The sequence below is a fragment of the Dipodomys merriami genome, unplaced genomic scaffold (assembly GCF_024711535.1).
Source record: "Dipodomys merriami isolate MVZ:Mamm:240054 unplaced genomic scaffold, mDipMer1.0.p SCAF_1028, whole genome shotgun sequence".
Lineage (NCBI taxonomy): Eukaryota > Metazoa > Chordata > Mammalia > Rodentia > Heteromyidae > Dipodomys > Dipodomys merriami.
The window spans coordinates 132,724-153,625 of NW_027202303.1; the positions used below are offsets into that span (position 1 = coordinate 132,724).

Consider the following 20,902-nt stretch of genomic DNA (forward strand, 5'->3'; position numbering starts at 1 on the left):
GAGCCCAGAGAGGCTAGAAGTTGGCACACCGGCGCCTGGCGTGGGACCGAGGTTTGGGGCACACACTCCTGATGCCACCACACCCAAGGAACAAGGATGGGGTGGGTGCTCTGTGAGTCTGGGTTTGGGAGCCCTTGTCTGAGAGGCTTCTCAGCCTGAGCTAGCCTTGATCTGGCAGCCTCTTTTTCTCAGACTCCCAAGTAGCTAGGATTGCAGGTGTGAGCCCAGAGGCCCAGATCCCTCTCCTCCCTTAACCCCTCTCAGCTTCTGCTTCACCATCTTCCCAGGGGATGTATGGAAGGTTAGATGGGAGGATGAATGGACACATGGGAAGGGATGGATGAAAGCAACTGGGTGGGTGGGTGGGTGGAATCATGGGTGGACGCATGAATAGATGGATGGATATGTGCAGGGCTGCATGGGATGAATGGGTGGGTGGTGCATGGGGTAGATGCGTGCATGCATGGGTGGGTGGATGCGTGCATGCATGGGTAGATGGATGAATGCACATATATGGATACTTGCATGGGTGGGTGGGTGAATGGTAGGTAGGTGGGTGAATGGACAGTTGGGTAGATAGGTAGGTGGGTGGATGCATGCAGACGTGGATAGAAGCCTTTGTGGATGGATGGATGGGTGGGTGGTTGGATGGGTGAACAGGTGTGTGGGTGGGTGGGTGGGGGATGGACAGTTGGGTAGATAGTTGGTCAGGTGGGTGGGTAGGTGGATGGATGGATGGTTGGGTGGGTGAATGAGTAAGGGGTGGGTAGATTGGTGGTTGGGTAGATAGTTGGGTGGATGGATGGATGGGTGGGTGGGTGAATGAGTGGGGGTGGGTGGATGGACAGTTGGGTAGATAGTTGGGTGGGTGGGTGGGTGGGTGGGGGTGGGTGAATGAGTGGGTGGGGGTGGATGGACAGTTGGGTAGATAGTTGGGTGGGTGGGTGGGTGGGTGGGTGAATGAGTGGGGTGGGTGGATGGACAGTTGGATAGATAGTTGGTCAGGTGGGTGGGTAGGTGGATGGATGGATGGTTGGGTGGGTGAATGAGTAAGGGGTGGGTAGATTGGTGGTTGGGTAGATAGTTGGGTGGATGGATGGATGGGTGGGTGGGTGAATGAGTGGGGGTGGGTGGATGGACAGTTGGGTAGATAGTTGGGTGGGTGGATGGATGGGTGGGTGGAAGGACAGTTGGGTGGGGTGGATGGATGGATGGGTGGGTGGGTGAATGAGTGGGTGGGGGTGGGTGGATGGACAGTTGGGTAGATGGGTGGGTGGGTGGGTGGGTGGGGTGGGTGGATGGACAGTTGGGTAGATAGTTGGGTGGGTGGGTGGGTGAGTGGGTGAATGAGTGGGGGGTGGGTGGATGACAGTTGGGTAGATAGTGGGGTGGGTGGATAGATGGGTGGGTGGAAGGACAGTCGGGTAGAGAGTTGGGTGGGTGGGTGGGTGGGTGGGGGGTGGGTGGATGGACAGTTGGGTAGATAGTTGGGTGGGTGGATGGATGGATGGGTGGTGGGTGGGTGAATGAGTGGGGTGGGTGGATGGACAGTTGGGTAGATAGTTGGTCAGGTGGGTGGGTAGGTGGATGGATGGATGGTTGGGTGGGTGAATGAGTAAGGGGTGGGTAGATTGGTGGTTGGGTAGATAGTTGGTTGGATGGATGGATGGGTGGGTGGAAGGACAGTTGGGTGGGTGGATGGATGGGTGGTTGGGTAGATAGTTGGGTGGGTGGGTGGGTGGGTGAATGAGTGGGTGGGGGTGGGTGGATGGACAGTTGGGTAGATAGTTGGGTGGGTGGGTGGATGGGTGGGTGGTTGGGTAGATAGTTGGGTGGGTGGGTGGATGGGTGGGTGGAAGGACAGCTGGGTGGGTGGGTGGGTGGATGAGTAGACACTTGGGGAAACTGTGACTGCACTTCACTTCGCTGTAGGAAAGTATGCGCTGGTGTCCTGATGCCCAGATCTGTCCACTCTGAGGTCCACCCTGCAGGAAAGCCCTGGAAGACTCACCATTTCTGCAGGAGAGCTGGGAGTGAGGAAGAATTCCTTCAGGTGGAGGAAGAAGCCTTCCAGCTGTCCAATCAGCAGGAGCAGGAGGACTCCATCTGCAAACTAACAGAGGGCTCCGGAGGCGCTGGCACGCGGGGCGGACGCCCCTGATTCTACCTGCCTTTTACGGACTGTGTGACCCTAAGGACATTGCACAACCTCTCTGAGCCTCAGGTTCCTGTTAAGAAATGGGCACGCGACTCCCAGCCTCACAGGCTTGTAAACAGGAACACGCCATTGTGACAGTGTACAGCCCAGTGTACAGTACATGCTCAATGAAGAGTTTGTTCGCAACTCTGCTGTCGAATCGCCTCACGTGGGTTTTTAATGCTGTATTGCTCCCGGAACTCTAGGAACACGGGCTAAACAGCTAAGTGTGAGATGAAGTTACCGTCAGGAGGGGCTCTTGCAGCCACTCGTTAACATTTCTGTCTGCTCTCCGGCGTTCAGAGATAAGGCTGGCTGGCATCTCCAGCTCATCCTATGTTAATGCACCCACTGAATCTCTCCAAAGATCAGATCTCCCAGGAAAAACACCAACCCAAGTCCTTAATGGGATTTCCTCGCCCTAACTCGGTTCCAGCGCTGTTCGCCGGGAGCTGAACTCCCCCGCGGGTGTCCCCTGGAACAGCCCCAACACCGTCCTGGAACGCTGGCCTTCACACTCTCATTAACACCATCCCGGCACCTGCTGACATTCTCCACGAGACATTGTATTTTTTTCCCAGGGAGAAATAAAGATGAGCAGGGAATATAAAGCTAAGGGGCCACCCTGTTTATACAAACGGAAACAGCAATAAACCTCGGATGCATCACGCACTGACCCCTCAACTTTGGGAGCCTGGGAGCGCCATCCCCAGCCTTCGAGAACTGGAGCCTGAGGGCCAGAGAGGTCCGGCAACCTGCCCAAGGCCACACAGCTGATGTAGGGCAGGCACATGCACGTGTACGGGTGTGCACACACACACACACACACACACACACACACACACACACACACACCATGGCTACCTTGTGAAGTAGTTTCCCAGCACCACCCCTCACTTAATTGTTGTGTGGCCTTGGATAAGTGGATTGACTTCTCTGGGTCTAACTGTCCTTATCTGTAAAATGGGGCCTGCTGGGAGGATTCCCGGCCTGATGTGGAGAAAACTGTGTGTGCCAGGCTGGTACCTAACGGGGACTTTGCCGCGCAGGCCCCGGGCCTGGGGGTGTGGCCTACCTGGGTGTCCAGATCCCGCACAGACAGGCCCAGGCGCTCCAGCTTCTGGTTGACAAAGCTCAGCATAGCCTAGGGGAAGGGGGGCGGATGGCAGATGGGAGGGAGGCTCGGGTGTGGGACTTCCGGACTCCACCCCCAGGACAGGTGCAGAGCCGTGCTGGCTGGAGGGCCGGGCAGGTGTGCGTGGAGGCCCGGGCTTTGAGCTCTCTTACCTCTTTCACAGCTCTCACTTTCTCTGGAGTTGCCGCAAATAATTCATCAAAGATGTCCCCTGCAGGCGGAGCCGACAAACAACCAGTCACCATGCTGCTACCCAACACCAGCCTGCACAAGCGTTTCAGGTTAAGCAGCCCAAAGCAGGTCCTGAGCAAAAGACGCCCGTGTCTGGGCTGCTTGCAGCTCCCCGGCTGTGCGCCTGAGGGGCCTGCCCTCTCTGAGCCTCCATTCCCTCGTCTACACGCGTGGCAGGCGGCACTCCGGGCTGCGCATCCTCAGACGCGCACAGGCCGGGCTCCTCCCGTGTGCTGGTCCTCCAGCACCCAGCACCCGTGCGGGCTGCAGGCACCGTCCCTCACCGTCCCTCCTCCGCCTCAGCCCGGGCACTGCCCAAGGCCCGCCAGCCCGCAGCCCCCGTCCAACTCTGCAGCACCTGCGCCCGGGGGCAAATGTGTCCTGGAGGAAGCCAGACGCGGGAGCCATGCGGTCCCAGCGGCAGCCTCCCTGCCCCCCTCCGTCCCCGTGCCCCCCTCCCTGCCCCCCTCCGTCCCCGGTGCCCCCTCCCTGCCCCCCTCTGTCCCCGTGCCCCCCTCCCTGCCCCCCTCCGTCCCCGTACCCTCCTCCCTGCCCCCCTCCGTCCCCGTGCCCCCCTCCGTCCCTGTGCCCCCCTCCCTGCCCCCCTCCATCCCCTGTACCCTCCTCCCTGCCCCCCTCCGTCCCCGGTGCCCCCCTCCCTGCCCCCCTCCATCCCCGGTGCCCCCCTCCCTGCCCCCCTCCGTCCCCAGTGCCCCCCTCCCTGCCCCTCTCCGTCCCCGGTGCCCCCCTCCCTGCCCCCCTCCGTCCCCGGTGCCCCCCTCCCTGCCCCCCTCCGTCCCCTGTACCCCCCTCCCTGCCCCCCTCCGTCCCCGGTGCCCCCCTCCCTGCCCCTCCCGTCCCCGGTGCCCCCCTCAGGCTGCCTGCCACCTGTCATCTCCACTAGGTCCCTTTCTGTGGGTGCAATGCCCCATCCAGCACCCTGTGCCCTGCAGCTGTCTGAAGTGAGGGAAGATGCAGACAGGAAAATTAGTCCTAGGATAGATGGATGGATGAGTGGAAGTGGATGGATGGTGGATGATGGATAAATGGGTGGATAGATAAGGTGATGGATGGATGGAGACTGATGGATAATGGATGGATGAATGGATGGATGGATAGATGGATGATTGGATGGATGGATGAGTAGATGAATAGATGAATAGATGAATGAATGAATAGAGAAGTGGATGGATGGATAGGTGGATGGATGGATGGACAGGTGGATAGGTGGATGGTTGGATGGGCAGACAGATGGATGAATGGATGAGTGAATGGACAGGTGGATGGGTGGATGGATAGGTAGATGGGTAGATGGATGGATGGATGGATGGATGGATGGATAGGTAGATGGGTGGATGGATAGATGGATATATGAATGAATGGATGGATGGATAGGTATATGGGTAGATGGATGGATGAATAGGTGGATGGGTGGATGGATGAATGAATGGATGGATGGATATAGGTAGATGGGTAGATGGATGGATGGATGGATGGATGAATGGATGGATGGATGGATGGATAGGTAGATGGATAGATGGATGGATGGATAGGTAGATGGATAGATGAATGAATGGATGGATGGATAAGTAGATGGGTAGATGGATGGATAGGTGGATGCATGGATGGATGAATGAATGGATAGATGGATAAATGGATGGATGGATAGATGGATGGATGGATGGATGAATGGATGGATGGATGGATGGATAGGTAGATGGATAGATGGATGGATGGATGGATGAATGGATGGATGGATGGATGGATATAGGTAGATGGGTAGATGGATGGATGCATGGATGAATGGATGGATGGATGGATGGATAGGTAGATGGATAGATGGATGGATGGATAGGTAGATGGATGGATGGATGAATGGATGGATGGATGGATAGGTAGATGGGTAGATGGATGGATGGATAGGTGGATGGATGGATGGATGGATGAATGAATGGATGGATGGATAAGTAGATGGGTAGATGGATGGATAGATGGATGGATGGATGGATGAATGGATGGATGGATGGATAGGTAGATGGGTAGATGGATGGATGGATAGGTGGATGGATGAATGAATGGATGGATGGATAGGTAGATGGGTAGATGGGTAGATGGATGGATGGATGGATAGGTGGATGGATGAATGAATGGATGGATGGATAGGTAGATGGGTAGATGGATGGATGGATGGATAGGTGGATGGGTGGGTGGATGGATAGATGGATAGGTGGATGGGTGGGTGGATGGATGGATGGATGAATGAATGGATGGATGGAAAGGTAGATGGGTAAATGGGTAGATGGATGGATGGATAGGTGGATGGGTGGATGGGTGGATAGATGGTTGAAGGATGGATGGATGGTAGAAGGGTAAGATTGGTTCAAACACCAGTTCCCTCAGGTATTGGCCCATGAGCTTAGGCAGCTGCCTAACCTGGCCCCTCTGTTTCCCCCTCTGTAAATCGGGGTAAATACCATCATCTGTGTGATTATAAACCCCCAGGAGTGGTAGCAAGTGGCTAGCTCCACAGATGGACAGACAGAAACAGAAGCAGGGAATAAACTGCTAAGAACTGAGTTGGAGACATAAACGGCAGAGCACAGGGAAATGAGGGGGAAGAGCACCCACCCTCCCTCCCTCGGCCCCCTCCCTCCCTCGGGCCCCCCTCCCTCAGCCCTCCCTCCCTCGGCCCCCCTCCCTCGGGCCCCCTCCCTCCCTTGGCCCCCTCTCCCTAGGGCCCTCTCCCTCCCTCCCTCGGGGCCCCCCTCCCTTGGGCCCCCTCCCTGGGCCCCCTCCCTCCCTCAGCCCCCTCCCTCCCTCGGCCCCCTCCCTCGGCACCCTCCCTCCCTCGGCACCCTCCCTCCCTCGGGCCCCCTCCCTCCCTCGGCCCCCTTCCTCCCTCGGGCCCCTCCCTCCCTCGGCCCCCTCCCTCGGCCCCCTCCCTCCCTCGGGCCCCTCCCTCCCTCGGCCCCCTCCCTCCCTCGGCCCCCTCCCTCCCTCGGCCCCCTCCCTCCCTCGGCCCCCTCCCTCCCTCAGCCCCCTCCCTCCCTCAGGCCCCCTCCCTCCCTCGGCCACCCTCCCTCGGCCCCCTCCCTCAGCCCTCCCTCCCTTGGCCCCCCTCCCTCGGCCCCCTCCCTCCCTTGGCCCCCTCTCCCTAGGGCCCTCTCCCTCCCTCCCTCGGGGCCCCCCTCCCTCAGGCCTCCTCCCTCCCTTGGCCCCCCCTCCCTAGGGCCCTCCCTTCTTGGGCCCCCCCCTCCCTGGGCCCCCCTCCCTCCCTGGGCCCCCTCCCTCAGCCCTCCCTGTCTGGGCCCCCTCCCTCAGCCCCCCTCCCTCAGACCCCTCCCTCAGCCCTCCCTCCCTCGGCCCCATCCCCACACACCCACTGCACAGGCACGCATCAGATGGGGAAGCTCTCCTGGGTTATAACATTACTCACTTGCAGGCCGGTCCTTGTCTGTGCTGAAGGGGAAGTTGTAGAGAAAGAAAAAAAAGTGACTTTTACAATTCTGCAGCCCTCACCACCCCTCCCGGCCGGCTGGGGCTTGCCACCGTCTGGGGAAAGGGGTCGCCTCCCCCCAGCAGCCCACAGGTAGAGCAGGTTCAGGCAGGTCTTTGTGGCCAGCGGCCAAAGCTCACACCCATAATCCTAGCTACCCAAGAGGCTAAGATCTGAGCACTGGGATTCAAAGCCAGCCCAGGCGGGTAAGTGTGTGAGACTCTTATGGTTAGTTAGCCAGCAAAAGCTGGAAGTAGAAGGGTGGTTTAAATGGAAGAACTCTAGACTTGAGTGGAAAAGGTTAAGGGACAGTGAACAGGCCCAAGCCCCCATACTGACATAAAAAAGAAAGAGGAGGGAGGGGGAAAGATAGAGAAGGAAGGAGGGAAGGAAGGAGGGAAGGAAGGAAGGAGGGAAGGAAGGAAGGAGGGACGGAAGGAAGGAAGGAAGGAAGGAAGGAAGGAAGGAAGGAAGGGAGGGAGAGAGGGAAGGAGGGAGGGAGGGAGGGAGGGAGGCAGGCAGGAAGGCAGGAAGGAAGGAAGGAGGGAGGGAGGGAGGGAAGGAGAGAAGGAGGGAAGGAAGGAGGGAGAGAGGAAAGGAAGGAAGGAAGGGAAGGAAGGAGGAAAGGAGGGAAGGAAGGAGGAAAGGAGGGAAGGAGGGAAGGAAGGAAGGAGAGAGGGAAGGAGGGAAGGAAGGAGGGAAGGAAGGAAGGTAGGAAGGAAGGAAGGAGAGAGGGAAGGAGGGAAGGAGGGAAGGAAGGAAGGAGAGAGGGAAGGAGGGAAGGAAGGAGGAGAAGGAAGGAGGGAAGGAGGGAAGGAGGGAAGGAGAGAGGGAAGGAGGAAAGGAGGGAGGCCTGTGTGGTTGCTGTTTATGGTGTGGGGAAGAGGAGGCCATAGTATAATAAAGCACACAAAATATGTTTTACGCACACATTCTTGTGTGGTCACCATCCCCAAAACATGGCTTTCTAACACCCAGGCCTTTCCGTCCTGCAACCCCAGTGAAAGGGTGATTCTGCCTGCTTCTCACCAGCGACCGGCTCTGTCTGACCTAGAATCAGCAAATTAACCTATGCAGGACTCGCCTGTGTCTGAGTTCTTGTTAGTGGTTTAGTGTGGTTTTTCTTCTACTGTGTTAAACTTCCGTAGATATTGGGATGGGCAGATGGATGGATGGATGGGCAGATGGATGGATGGATGGATGGATGATGGATGGATGGATGGATGGATGGATGGGTGGATGGATGGATGGATGGATGGATGATGGATGGATGGATGGATGGGTGGATGGGTGGATGGATGATGGATGGATGGATGGGTGGATGGATGGATGATGGATGGATGGATGGATGGATGATGGATGGATGGATGGATGGGTGGATGGATGGATGATGGATGGATGGATGGATGGATGGATGGGTGGATGGATGGGCGGATGGATGGATGATGGATGGATGGATGGATGGATGGGCAGATGGATGGATGGATGGATGGGTGATGGATGGATGGATGGATGGGTGGATGGATGGGCAGATGGATGGATGGATGGATGGTTGATGGATGGATGGATGGACGGGTGGATGGATGGGTGGATGATGGATGGACAGATGGATGGATGGACAGATGGACCGATGAAGACAGAAGTGAGGCCAAGGCCCTGTGACCACATAGCTGGAAAGGGAGTTGGGTCACAAAGGGGAGCAGAAGAGCAGCTGTGACGGTGAGCTGGGCCACACTGCCAGGATGGACAGACGCTGCGTGCTGCCCGCCCAGCCCTGGCCCTGGGGGAGCCTTCAAAAATGCAAGCCTTGGGGGCTGGGAAGGTGGCTCCGTGGTAGAGTGCTTGCCTTGCATGCATGAGGCCCTGGGTTCGATTCCTCAGCACCACATAAGCAGAAAAAGCTGGATGTGGTGCAGTGGTTCAAGTGGTAGAGCGCTAGCCTAGAGTTGAAGAGCTGAGGGACAGCGCCCAGGCCCTGAGTTCAAGCCCCACGACCAACAACAACAAAAAAAAGCGAGCCTTGGCCAGCGGCTGGAGAGCTGTCCTTGCAGACTGAGTCCGAAGCCTGTCCAGCCGTCCCGGGCTTCCCGGCCCAAGCAGCTGTGAGAGCGTGGGCACCGGCAGCTGCTTCAAGCTGCTGATGTTGCAAACCTGTTACACAGCAGCCACTAGCTGCTACAAGAGTCCAAAGGCCGCCCCGGCCTACGCCAGCTCTGCTCTAAGCCCTGAGGGGACTCAGCGCCAGCCAGCTGCCCCTCCCCAGCCTCCTCCCCTGCAGCCCCTGCCCCCAGTCCCCACCCCAGCCCCTCACCCCCACCAGCCTGCGGTCTGCTTACTCGCATTCAGTGAGCTGCTCCACTGATTTCTCCGACTTCAGGCCACCCCTAGTGCTCTGAGGACGGAAAGAAGGAGAGAGTGGGCCTGGGAAGCCCAGCTGGGGCCTGGCTGGGCTGTGTCTCCCCAAGTGGAGACTGGAGGCAGCCACCAGCAGGCAGAGCGGCTGCAGCAACGCCAGGCCACAGCCAGGCCACACCCCAGCCAGGCCCAGGCCATGCCCCAGCCATGCCCAGGCCACGCCCGGGCCACGCCCGGGCCACGCCCAGCCCAGGCCATGCCCCAGCCATGCCCAGGCCATGCCCCAGCCATGCCCAGGCCACACCCCGGCCACGCCCAGGCCACACCCCGGCCATGCCCAGGCCACGCCCAGGCCAGGCCACGCCCAGCCCAGCCCAGCCCAGGCCACGCCCAGGCCAGGCCACACCCAGGCCAGGCCAGGCCACACCCCAGCCATGCCCAGGCCACACCCCGGCCACTCCCAGGCCGTGCCCCAGCCATGCCCCAGCCATGCCCAGGCCACACCCCGGCCACACCCAGGCCACACCCCGGCCACGCCCAGGCCATGCCCAGGCCACACCCCGGACATGCCCAGGCCACGTCCAGCCCAGGCCACGCCCAGCCCAGGCCAGACCACACCCAGGCCAGGCCACACCCAGGCCAGGCCAGGCCACACCCCAGCCATGCCCAGGCCACTCCCCAGCCACTCCCAGGCCACGCCCCAGCCATGCCCAGGCCACGCCCAGCCCAGGCCACGCCCAGCCCAGCCCAGCCCACGCCCAGGCCAGGCCAGGCCACACCCCAGCCATGCCCAGGCCACGCCCAGGCCAGGCCACACCCCAGCCACGCCCAGGCTCCAGGACCAATGGTGACTCCTCGAGTGTTGGGAAGTGACACCCTCAACAAACACGTGAAGAGTGAATGGTGTCACTCCTGATTTGGTATTAACAAAGCCCCAACACTGCTCAGTGGAGAATTTGAGTCAATAGATCTGTAAAAAGTGGACAGATGCACACTGGAATTTTACTCGTCCACAAGGAAAAATGAATGACAGGACACCACGTGCAAAGAAAGGGATGGGCGTGGAACACACGAGTGAAGTCAGGCCTGGAGAGACAAAGCGCGCCTCTTCTCGCCTGTGTGGAAGCCAGGTGTGATCCACAGATGTGCAAGCAAACGCCTGTGGTGTGGTGTGCAAGTGCACAACCGCATCGGCTGAAGGGGGCTGGCAGGGGGACTCAAGCGGTTTCATTCTTAAGAGAAAACAAACTCACCATCCCGTGAAACACATACCAGGAAATGTGCTGGAAAGTTGTGGGAGAGGTCAAAGGGAGAGGGAGGGAGGGGAGAGGGCAGAAGGGAGGGAGGGGAGAGGGCAGAAGGGAGGGGGAGAGAGGGCAGAAGGGAGGGAGGGGAAAGGGCAGAAGGGAGGGAGGGGAGAGAGCTGAAGGGAGGGGAGAGGGCAGAAGGGAGGGAGTGGAGAGGGCAGAAGGGAGGGAGGGGTGCAGTCATAATATATGGTACCCGTCCTAGGAAATTAAGAAAATTGAGGGAGGGGTGGCTGGGAGGGACGGGGAGGAGGAAGGGGTGATTGTATTCATAGACTGCTTTGTTTTTGTTTTTTGCCAGTTCTGGCGCTTGAACTCAGGGCCTGGGCACTGTCCCTGAGCTTCTTTTACTCAAGGTAGCGCTTTACCACTTGAACCACAGCACCACTTCCAGCTTTTTCTGTCTCTGTGGTGCTGAGGAATTGAACCCAGGCCTCACGCACGCCAGGCAAGCGCTCTACCACTGAGCCACCTTCCCAGCCTAAACGGCTTTGTTGACGGTAACCCCTTTGTACAGCGACTTAAAGAAGAATGGAATTTTAAATAAAGTGGGCAGGAGCTTGGGTTTGCCTGGACATGGCTCGTTTTGTTAGGGCCAAAGGAAGGCCCTGGTTTAGGGGCCCAGGAGGGGGGTGGCAGTGGGAACACTGCGGCGCTGGGGGCCTGCCTGGGAGAAGAGAGCGTGGGGAGTGGTCAGCCCGCAGTCACCTCTGCGGGTGGCCACAAACGGCCCCGTGGCCCCTGAGATGTGTGTGCCCCCCACCAGGTCTTCCCACCGTCTCCAGCCCCGCCTCCCAGCAGGGCAGGCTGGCCGGGCTGGGCAGGCCCCTCCTCCAGCCCCAGCAGGGCTCTGCCGGCCGCAGACCGGGGGGACCACCCCCCCTGCTCCCGTGGAACACGCCATCTCCCGTGGAACACGCCATCTCCTGTGGAATACGCCATCTCCCGCAGACCTGGCCCAGCTCCCCACTCCCGTGGAACATGCCATCTCCCATAGAACACGCCATCTCCCGTGGAACACGCCATCTCCCACAGACCTGGCCCAGCTCCCCCCCTGTTCCTGTGGAACACGCCATCTCCCGTGGAACATGCCATCTCCCGTGGAACATGCCATGTCCCGTGGAACATGCCATGTCCCGTGGAACACGCTATCTCCCGCAGACCTGGCCCAGCTCCCCGCCGCTCCTGTGGAACACGCTATCTCCCATGGAACACGCTATCTCCTGCAGACCTGGCCCACCTCCCCCCCCGCTCCTGTGGAACACGCCATCTCCCGTGGAACATGCCATCTCCCGCAGACCTGGCCCAGTTCCCCCCCTGCTCCTGTGGAACACGCCATCTCCCGTGGAACATGCCATCTCCTGTGGAACACGCTATCTCCCGTGGAACACACCATCTCCCGCAGACCTGGCCCAGCTCCCCCCCTGCTCCTGTGGAACATGCCATCTCCCGTGGAACATGCCATGTCCCGTGGAACACGCTATCTCCCGCAGACCTGGCCCAGCTCCCCGCCGCTCCTGTGGAACACGCCATCTCCTCTGGAACACGCCATCTCCCGCAGACCTGGCCCAGCTCCCCCCTGCTCCTGTGGAACACGCCATCTCCCGTGGAACATGCCATCTCCCGTGGAACATGCCATGTCCCGTGGAACACGCCATCTCCCGTGGAACACACCATCTCCCGCAGACCTGGCCCAGCTCCCCCCCCCCCGCTCCTGTGGAGCACGCCATCTCCCGTGGAACACGCCATCTCCCGTGGAACACGCTATCTCCCGCAGACCCGGCCCAGCTCCCCGCCGCTCCCGTGCAGCTCCCCAGATCCCGTGTTACCTCGATGGTGAGAACCTCCACTTGGACGTTGCTAGGGAGACGCAGGTCTGGCCGGAATTTCCGGGCCAGGGCCACGAGGAGGTGCAACGTGGCCAGCAGATCCTTGTTGAAGATGGCTGGGAGGGGAAGGGGGCGCCGTGAGATCCAGGGGCCCCCAGGGCCTGCAGCCCTTTCCAGAACCCTCTGCAGAGCCTGGGGGCTTGGCCTGCGAGGACATCTCTCTAGTTGTGTCCGTGTGTGTGCGTGCGTGCGTGTGCCAGTCCTGGGGCCTGAACCCAGGGCCTGGGTGCTGTCTCTGAGCTCTACCACCTGAGCCACAGCTCCACTTCCGGCTAAAGCTTTGGGGTGAGCCTCACGGGCATTCTTGCCTCTCCTGGCTTTGAACCACAGTCCTCAACTCTCAGCCTCCTGAGTAGCTAGGACCACGGGGGGGGGGGGGGGCTGCTGGCCCCCGCTCAGTAATCTGTAGGTGGGGCACGGGCCGCTCCACTTTCACGCTGACCATGTTCACACCTCAGGCGGCCAACAGGGCGGCACAAAGCACCAAGCACCAAGCAGCAAGGGGGCCTGGTAGAAGAGCAAACAGCCAGCCCCCCAGGCCCACACTTGGCTCCCAAGCTGGGCTCAGACGCTGCCGCCCGCCTCACACCATCACCTCCGGCCTTGGGGGAGCCACGCAGCCCTCCCGGTCCCGTGGGCCCTCCCCCTGCCCTCCCCCCCCCCCAGGGCCTGGCTCTGCGGCTCCGTGCCTGCGCCTCAGAAGGCAGATGTGCTGCCCGGTGCAGGACCCCGCCCAGCCTCCCGCTCGCGGGCCAGGACCGAGGCCGCGCCCCACCTACCCTCCACGGCCCACTTGGCCTCCGGCTCCTCCACCTGCAGGCTCCGGTTCATGGCCTCCAGCACGATGCCCAGCTTCCGCCTCTGGCTGGCGGCGGTCAGCGCGATCTCCTCCACCTCCAGGCTGAGCCCCGACAGCTTCTCTGAAGGCGGGAGGGGGGGCGGTGAGCACCCGGGGCTGGGGGGGGGCGGTGAGCACCCGGGGCGGGGGGGACGGTGAGCACCCGGGGCGGGGGGGCGGTGAGCACCCGGGGCGGGGGGGGGGGGCGGTGAGCATCCGGGGTGGGGGGGGCGGTGCACACACATGCACACATACACATACACACACCTACACACATATACACACATGCACAGACATGCACATGCACAGACATATACACACATGCACACACAGAGACATGCACACGCATACACACACATACACATGTGCACATACATACACACACATACATGCACACACATACACATATACACACATGCACACACACATATATACATACACACATGCACACATATAGACAGACATACACAACACACACACGTACACACATGTACACACATACACATATGCACGCACACACATATACATGCATGTACATACACACACACACGCACATACACACACATACACATACACACACGCACACACCAGCACCACACACACACCGCGTGCACACACACACCGCGTGCACACACACACCGCATGCACACACACACCGCATGCCCACCCCTTCCCCGGGGATGGTGGCGGGAGCCTGGCGGGGCTGGAGCTGTGTGCGGGGTTCAGCACTCACGGAACAGGTGGTGCAGAACCAGGCCGTCGAACATGTCCTCCTCCAGGCTTCGCACCACGATGTGCTCCGGGAGCAGGGTCATGTTGAGCCACTCGGTCAGCACCTGCGGCCACCAGGGGACGGCTGACCCGGCTGGGGGCAGCGGCCCGGCGCCGCCTCCACCCGCTGACCCCTTCACAAGCCCAGTCGCAGGTCGCCTCCTGCAGGAAGCCCTCCCCGACTTCCCGGCTTCCACAGAGCCCTGGGTCCCGGCACCACACCAGGCATGGTGGGGTTGGCATTGGGGCGTGTAAGGGTTTGGTGCTGTCACAGATACCCCACACGGGGCGGGCGGCCCTGGAACAGTGGTGGCAAAATGTGGACAGCAGGTGCTGTCCCCCGCTGTGTCTGACTGGGCGTGAGACGGGAGCGAGGGACCTGTGGTTGGTGAAGGGGCAGGTGGGGAGCAGACCGAGCTGCTGCAGTGGGTGCCGTGGCCCCAGCCCCGGCTCTGTCGCGAGGGTGTGGCTCGAGACGTCCGCACTACTCTGGCGGGTGACACACACACACCCAGAAACTTCCATCATCCAAGACTGCCTCCCAGGATCCACGTCAGAGGAATCTGACCAGGGGGGCCGTGGAGGCCCAGGACGGGTCCAGGAGTCCTTGTCTGTGCCCAGGACCTCGCATGGGACTGGGTCACAGGGAGAGGGTCGGGAGGGAATGTAGCAGGGATCCCTAGAGCTGTGGGTTTGGGAGGGGGTGCAGGCCAGGAGGCCTCCCTGGAGGGGGAAACAGACCTCAGACTGGAGGTACAGGACCGAGAGCAGCAGGGGCCCAAACCCGCCATGCCAGCTGGCCCCGAGGCCACAGGAAGACCCAGGCCAAGGAGAGAGCCAGGAGCACAGCCACGCAGCCGAGCAGCACAGGCTTGGGCCCGATGGCCGGCCTGCCCTCCCCGCCCCGCCCAGCTCTGCCTGGCCGCAGGGTCCCACACGGCCAGGCGGCCTCTCCCGTGGGACGGCAGGTCTCTCCACTGCCAGGGAGCTTGTGGGGATTGCACACAAAGGTGGCGGTCAGCGCCCAGCCCGTGTTCACCACACAGCCACTCAACGCGTCTCCTGGGGCCTCGGGCCGCCCGCCCGTCTGGGCCCAGGCCGGGGGTGGGCTGCTGCCCCGGCCTGCCCAGCCGGAGGCCGCCTCCCCTGGGGGGAAGGAGGAGTTCAGGGGCCCTGGTGGAAGGTGTACCTTCTGCAGCTCTTCAAACTTCCGGTCCCTCCGCGAATTGGGTGGCAGGTATTTCTTCTTTTCTCCTGGAGGCAGAGGGTGACATGACATGGGCACTCGGTAGCCTTCTCCCTGCAGGTCACCCACAGACCAGGGCCACAGGAGGGACAGACGGATGGCGAATGGGTGGAGGAATGGAGGGATGATGGATAGATGGATGGAAAGATATAGATGGATTATATATATGTATATATATGTACAGATGGATGGTAAGTGGCAAGATGATGGATGGATGGATGATGGACAGATGATACATGGATGATGGATGGATGGATGGATGGAAAGATGATAGGTAATGTATAGATAGACAGACAGATAGATGGAAAAGTTATGGATGGAAAGACGATGGATGGATATATAGATGATAGATAGATAGATAGATAGATAGATGATGGATGGATAGATGAATGGAAAGGTGATAGACAGATGATACATGTGTAGATATACGAATGGATGGATGGAAAATGATGTCTGCGATGCATGGATGGGTGGGTGGGAGGGTAGACAGATGGGTGGACAGAAGGGTGGATGGACATGTTAGCTTCCCCACTTCCTGGGGCAGATTGCCTCTCTTAATCATCTCGGCTCTAGTTCTGGTTTTTCAGAATTGGAGAAATGAGCTATAAAACAACAAATGAACGTTTTTCCAATGGTGAAGGTCCCACCTAACCTACCTGGACCGGCACAGCGAGAGGCCAGCGGGAGGCCGGGGAGAAGCCGGCCCGGGGCCTCCGGGGGCCCTCTGGGCGCCAAAGCGTGGTGCCCCGGGCCGACGCCACAGCCTGGCCGCCAAAGCTGAGCTCCAGGTCTGCAGGAAGCCCTCCCGCCCTTGCCCCTTCCTTCCTGGGAAGGATTTCTGCTCTAATGGTTGCATGAACCCTGATGAGCTCACAACATGCTGCCAGGGACTGTGGTGGCTGCTTCTGTGCCTCAGTTTCCTCTTATGTGGAAAGGAGGTGGTGATACCCCCCAAGAACAAATGAGGTGCTGCGGGAGAGCAGTACTCAGTTCAGAACAAATGAGGTGCTGCAGGAGAGCAGTACTCAGTTCAGAACAAATGAGGTGCTGCGGGAGAGCAGTACTCAGTTCAGAACAAATGAGGTGCTGCGGGAGAGCAGTACTCAGTTCAGAACAAATGAGGTGCTGCAGGAGAGCAGTACTCAGTTCAGAACAAATGAGGTGCTGCGGGAGAGCAGTACTCAGTTCAGCACTGCACAGAGTAGGCCCACAGGGGTCCTGCTGTGGCAATCAGTACCCACAGCGGTGCCACCTGTACAGGGCTGTGAGGGACAGGGTGCGGGGGACGTGGGGGACGTGGGGGATGGGGCGCGGGGGACGTGGGGGACGTGAGGGACGTGGGGGACGTGGGGGACGGGGCGCGGGGGACGTGGGGGACGTGGGGGACGCGGGGGACGTGGGGGACGGGGCGCGGGGGACGTGGGGGACGTGGGGGACGTGGGGGACGCGGGGGACGTGGGGGACGGGGCGCGGGGGACGTGGGGGACGTGGGGGATGTGGGGGACGTGAGGGACGTGGGGGACGTGGGGGACGTGGGGGACGTGAGGGATGGGGCACGGGGGACGTGGGGGACATGGGGGACGTGAGGGACGGGACGTGGGGGACGTGAGGGATGGGGCGCGGGGGACGTGGGGGACGTGGGGGACGTGGGGGACGTGAGGGATGGGGCGCAGGGGACGTGGGGGACGTGACGGATGGGGCACGGGGGACGCGGGGGACGTGGGGGACGTGAGGGACGTGAGGGACGTGAGGGACGTGGGGGACGTGAGGGACGTGAGGGACGTGGGGGACGTGAGGGACGTGAGGGACGTGAGGGACGTGGGGGATGTGGGGGACATGAGGGACGTGGGGGACGTGAGGGACGTGGGGGATGTGAGGGATGTGGGGGACGTGGGGGACGTGACGGATGGGGCGCGGGGGACGTGAGGGATGTGAGGGACGTGGGGGATGTGAGGGACGTGGGGGACATGGGGGACGTGAGGGACGTGAGGGACGGGACGTGGGGGACGTGAGGGACGGGGTGCGGGGGACATGAGGGACATGAGGGACGGGGCGCGGGGGATGTGAGGGACGGGGCGCGGGGGACATGGGGGACGTGAGGGACGGGGTGCGGGGGACGTGGGGGATGTGAGGGACAGGGCACGGGGGACGTGGGGGATGTGAGGGACGGGGCGCGGGGGACGTGGGGGATGCGAGGGACGGGGCGCGGGGGACGTGAGGGACGGGGTGCGGGGGACATGGGGGATGTGAGGGACGGGGCACGGGGGACGTGGGGGACAGGGTGTGGGGGACAGCTCGGGGCGGGGGTGGAGGCCAGGACCTAGCCCACCCACGCAAGCAGAAGCAGACTTCAGTGACAGCTTCTGCCCTGGGCCTGGCCTGGCCTGACACAGACACAGACACAGACACCCAGCTACAACCCCAGCCCTGACCCCCCAGCTCTGACCCCAGCCCCGACCCCAGCCCCGGCCCCCAGCCCCGACCCCAGCCTGGACCCCCAGCCCCGACCTCAGCCCCAACCCCAGCCCCGACCCCAGCTCCGACCCCAGCCCCGACCCCAGCCCCGACCCCAGCTCCGACCCCAGCCCCGACCCCAGCCCCGACCCCAGCTCCGACCCCAGCCCCGACCCCAGCCTGGACCCCCAGCTCCAACCCCCAGCTCTGACCCCATCACCGACCCCAGCCCCGGTCCCCAGCCCCGACCCCCAGCCCCAACCCCCAGCTCCGACCCCCAGCTCTGACCCCAGCCCCGACCCCAGCCCTGACCCCAGCCCTGGCCCCCAGCCCCGACCCCAGCCTGGACCCCCAGCCCCGACCTCAGCCCCAACCCCAGCCCCGGCCCCCAGCCCCAACCCCAGCCCCGACCCCAGCCTGGACCCCCAGCTCCAACCCCCAGCCCCGACCCCAGCTCCGACCCCAGCCCCGACCCCAGCTCCGACCCCAGCCCCGACCCCAGCCTGGACCCCCAGCCCCGGCCCCCAGCCCCGGCCCCCAGCCCCGACCCCAGCCCCGGCCCCCAGCCCCGACCCCAGCCCCGGCCCCCAGCCCCGGCCCCCAGCCCCGGCCCCCAGCCCCGACCCCCAGCCCCGACCCCAGCCTGGACCCCCAGCCCCGGCCCCCAGCCCCTGCCGCACCTTGTGGGATCTCCTTCTCCACAGCCCCGGGCGCGTCCTTCGGGAGTTGGAGCAGATTGTAGAGCGGCTCGGGCTCCATCTTCCCGTCGGGTGGTAGCGGCTGCGGGGACAGCGGGCGGAGGCGCTGGGCCGGGCCGGGGCCCCAGGGAGGAGGCGGTGGAGCCAGGCTGGCAGCCCCGACCCCAGCTCCGGGGACGGAGTTCGAAGCTCCAGGCCCCCAGCACAGCTCGGCCCGGGGAACAGCCCTCTGCCCCCTCCGCCTGTGTGGAGGTGAGCCTCGGGGGGTATGCTGGCATCTTTGGGGATCCCAAGGTGTTGAAATGGCTCGCCCCCCCGCCCCCGGGCAGCAGATGCTTCCTCCGTGCCCAACTTCCGCTTTTGCCACCCTCCCTCTCCCCACCCCGGGGCCTTCCTGGCCTCAGCTCAGCTACGAGATGGGGAGCAAACCCAGAGCTGGGGGGAAGACACAGGGACAGGCATGGCCCTGGGCCCTGTGAGGAGGCCTGGCCACCGCCCGCTCCTCCCAGAAAGGCTGTGTGACGCTGGGCAGACCTCCTTCCCTCTCTGGTCCTGCCAGGGCGGGCTGGAGGGGCAGACGGGACGCGGCCTCTGGTGCCAGACGCTTGGCCTGGGCGGGCTCCTCTGGAGAAGGCTGGGTGGGAGCAGGCCGTGGGCAAGGCCGCCCCGTGGTGACTGGGACAGGGGCCGCCGGGCTGCACCGCGGGGCGGGGAGGGCCGGGCCAGGCCGCGCGGGCAATGTGCGCAGGGTCCGAGCCGGTGGTGGGACTTGGGGCTGCCCTCTGGGGGCTCCCCTCACCAGCCACCTGCCGAGATGGGGTTTCTCTGGCCCCACACCTCGCCTGTGGGCAGGAAGAAGGTTCCAGCAGCTCAGGGCCAGCCAGGGTGCCCGAAGGACTCACCTGCAGCTCCCTCGCACCAGGAACCAGGGCCCGGGCGCTGGCAGAGGCCCTCGAGCCAGGTTCCGGCCCCGCACGCCGGGCAGCGGCCCGCCCTCACTTCCTCTGGAGGGGCCCACTTCCTCTGGAGGCCCCGCCTCCTCCCTGCCAACTCCTGGAGGACCGTGGCCTGGCCTCTGACATGGGGTGGGGCATTTCCCACTTTTCTCCCTCCTCCCCTGCCCCAGGCCGGCCCTCCCCATCCTCCCCTGCTATGCTAGAGGGGGGGGGATGGGGCGGTATTCTGCACTGGGCCATCAGCAGGTTGTCTGCCACTTCGGCCATTGCGGTGGTCTTCCACCGCTCACCATCATGGGCCCGCCCTCCTCCTTCCTGGACCGCCCGGGACTTGACACCAGAGGGGTCGCGCTCCACATCTGAAGGCAGCCCAGAATCGAGCGGCTCGAATCCACAGTCCTCCTGGACATATGGCTGGGCCAGGCACTCTGGGCAGTTTGGGCTGGCCGGTTGGCATCTGGTTATCTACAATGGCCTCACTCCAAGCTGGAGAGCGGCGGGCAGAGTTGGCGGGCTCCCCGGCAGGCTGGTCCGGCTCTGCCACGGCAGTCTGGGCACGTGCAGCGCTCTCCAAATCTCTATTGGCATCCCTCCTCGAATCGTCCCCTTGGCCAGCACAAACCCAGATCCAAGAGCAACTCCAGGCCCCAATGGACGGACGGACAGACGGGCTGGCTGGCGGGGGCTAGTGGTAAGAACACAGCAAGGTCGTGCAGGGCCATCGGGCTGTGGACAGTGGAGCCCAGTCCTGGGATTCACACGGAGCGGCCGCACAGGGAGAGCCGCTCAGTCGCGCCCAGGCCGGCCTGAGGCCTGCATGGAGGCGGCCGCAGCCACGGCACGGGGCGGGCCCCATTCTCGGCCCCCCACCCGTGGCACTGCCCCGGGGGGCTGCCCCTTCCCTGGGTCTCGCCGCCATCCCCCCCCTTCCAGATCAACACCCTGGGCTGGCCTCTGTCACTGAATCTGACCCATGTGACCGGGGGAGTAGGGGTGCCAGGGTCAGCCCAGCGCTGTCCCTGACCACGGAACGCAGGCCGCGCAGGCCGCACAGGCCGCACGGAAGGTCGTGCGTCATCGCTAGCTCCGAGAACCAGCGCTGAGGGGGCTCCACGTACTCTCTGACGTGTATTAGATCAGCTGCCCTGATAAAGGGGGGCAGCCCCACGGCGGGCATTTGTAACACAGAGGGAGACGTTCGGGACAGAGCGTTCTCTGTCCTGTTGGGGCGCTGAACAGCATACCAGGCTCCACCAGCCGCTCACCATCCAGAGGGTGGCGATACGGCGTGGCCTCGTGCTCCCCAGGGGACAGGCTGGCTAGGGGCGG

General features: G+C 62.5%; 1 protein-coding gene across 1 annotated transcript in view; it reads right to left on the reverse strand.

Annotated features, from left to right (window-relative positions):
- Parvg (parvin gamma) overlaps positions 1-19,599 on the reverse strand; it is a 20,051-nt gene extending 452 nt beyond the window's left edge. Inside the window, exons 1-11 of the mRNA XM_069995849.1 lie at positions 19,520-19,599; positions 18,600-18,699; positions 15,409-15,473; positions 14,182-14,284; positions 13,390-13,530; positions 12,551-12,666; positions 9,396-9,451; positions 7,000-7,022; positions 3,485-3,543; positions 3,273-3,341; positions 2,012-2,113 (exon numbers count right to left, since the gene is read on the reverse strand). Coding sequence (XP_069851950.1) covers positions 2,012-2,113; positions 3,273-3,341; positions 3,485-3,543; positions 7,000-7,022; positions 9,396-9,451; positions 12,551-12,666; positions 13,390-13,530; positions 14,182-14,284; positions 15,409-15,473; positions 18,600-18,678 — 813 coding nt within the window. The 5' untranslated portion in view covers positions 18,679-18,699; positions 19,520-19,599. The remainder of the gene's footprint in view (positions 1-2,011; positions 2,114-3,272; positions 3,342-3,484; positions 3,544-6,999; positions 7,023-9,395; positions 9,452-12,550; positions 12,667-13,389; positions 13,531-14,181; positions 14,285-15,408; positions 15,474-18,599; positions 18,700-19,519) is intronic.
- Positions 19,600-20,902: the final 1,303 nt, after the last annotated feature.